This window comes from Bactrocera latifrons, unplaced genomic scaffold (assembly GCF_001853355.1).
Source record: "Bactrocera latifrons isolate USDA-ARS-PBARC rearing strain unplaced genomic scaffold, ASM185335v1 scaffold_427, whole genome shotgun sequence".
Lineage (NCBI taxonomy): Eukaryota > Metazoa > Arthropoda > Insecta > Diptera > Tephritidae > Bactrocera > Bactrocera latifrons.
The window spans coordinates 50,817-52,371 of record NW_017537076.1 but is presented as its reverse complement, the minus strand read 5'-3'; the positions used below and the strand labels follow the sequence as shown (position 1 = coordinate 52,371).

The window sequence follows — 1,555 nt, the reverse complement described above, 5'->3', positions numbered from 1 at the left end:
TAGAAATTTTTTGAAAATTATTTAGTTAAAAATTTAAAAATGAAACAAAGATATTAAAAAAAATTAAAAACAAAAATTAAGAAAAATAATTTAACTATATTGGTAACCTAAAATTTTCTAAAAACTTACTTCAAAAACCAATTCGCTACACTTTTGTGCCAAAAGTATACTTCACCCATTATTTCTTAAAGAATGTCAGAAGATTTTTTAAGTACTAGCTTTCTTATCAATTATATCAATATATTCAGGCATATACATATGTATAAGGAAGCAAACTACAGGGATATTTATGTTTTTGTTTTTCATCTTTTTTTGGTTTACTTTTTAATTTAAATTTAGTAGCTAAAAATATATAATACATAATAAACATAGATAGTAATACATTAAAGCAAATACGCATGTGTACACATGAACAATATATAATTAATATTACATAATATTTATTTTACTTTTATCTTATTTAGTTTATACAGAGTACGAACGTAAAAGCAGCGAATAAGCTTACACACGAGCGCAAAGATGTCTGTCGCAATTCGTGTTCGGTGTGCTTATGTGTGTGCTACCGACGTGTATAAACAACAAACTTGCTACTTAATCTAGGGATTAAATCAACTTTATGCACGCGACTTAAATTATGAGTTTTTTTTTTTTTAATTTTTACGTTTTTAAGTTTTTACTTTTTATTTATTATTTGTGATTTTTATGCTAAGCTACATACCGTTTTATTTTATTTATTTTTATTTTTGGTTTTTAGTTTTATCGATTTTTTTAACTTTTATGGTTTTATTTTTTTTATTGTTTTGGAAATACTTATATTTTTAGTATAGATTACTTTGTAACTCACAATTTGTTGTAGCATTTAATGCTTATTCACTGTTTTTTATATTTTTCTCCAATTATTTTTTGATTTTTTTTTTACAGTTAAAAAGTTATGTATACGCCTAAGTGTGCTAGCGTCATACAACTACAATACAAATACCAGCAGCTAGCTACGACTTTTGTAAGAGTGGGCGTGTGCATGTTTGTGCGTATGTGTGTGTGTGTGACTTGAGTTTTTGTATTTTTTGTGCGTTTGCATGTGTGTCTCCGTTATAGTTTTGCTTGCGTTGGCTAACTGTTGCTTGTACCGTTAGCTAAGCAGCGTTCTTCATTCAACTTTTTGTCATTTTGTTTGTTTTTATGTTCCCTTCAACTATTTTCTGTAAGTATGTAAGCTTTTTTTTGTATGTGTATTACATCAGTGTGTGTGCGCTTGTTTGTGTTTGTGTTTGCGTTTTATTGGACATTTTGGCATTTATGGCACAAGTTTCTTGAATCCAGCACCTTCTTGGCCAAGTTTGAGCTCTTCGTAAATTGTCGGATTTACTTCATTGCATTGTGTGTGCGCGTCCGCGTTCGCATCATTGACGATGCCATCACGTTGCGCCAATTGGGCGGTAGTGCCGGCATGCGTGATGGCCGATGTCACTGTGGGCAACTGTACATATGTAGGTATGTATGTGTAGGATTTATTTTTAAATATTTTTGTTTTCATTTCATATAAAAAATATAAATA

General features: G+C 29.5%; 1 protein-coding gene across 2 annotated transcripts in view; it reads right to left on the bottom strand.

Moving 5' to 3' along the window:
- The window catches only part of LOC108972799 (Ig-like and fibronectin type-III domain-containing protein 2), a 42,685-nt gene that overhangs the window by 5,658 nt on the left and 35,472 nt on the right, over positions 1-1,555 (bottom strand). The window contains exon 16 of one of the 2 annotated variants that reach the window (XM_018939612.1): positions 839-1,477. The exons of the other annotated variant lie outside the window; for it this stretch is intronic. Within the exon in view, the coding sequence (XP_018795157.1) occupies positions 1,295-1,477 (183 nt within the window). The 3' untranslated portion in view covers positions 839-1,294. Of the gene's footprint in view, positions 1-838; positions 1,478-1,555 lie in introns of those variants that run through there. 2 annotated transcript variants of the gene reach the window in all.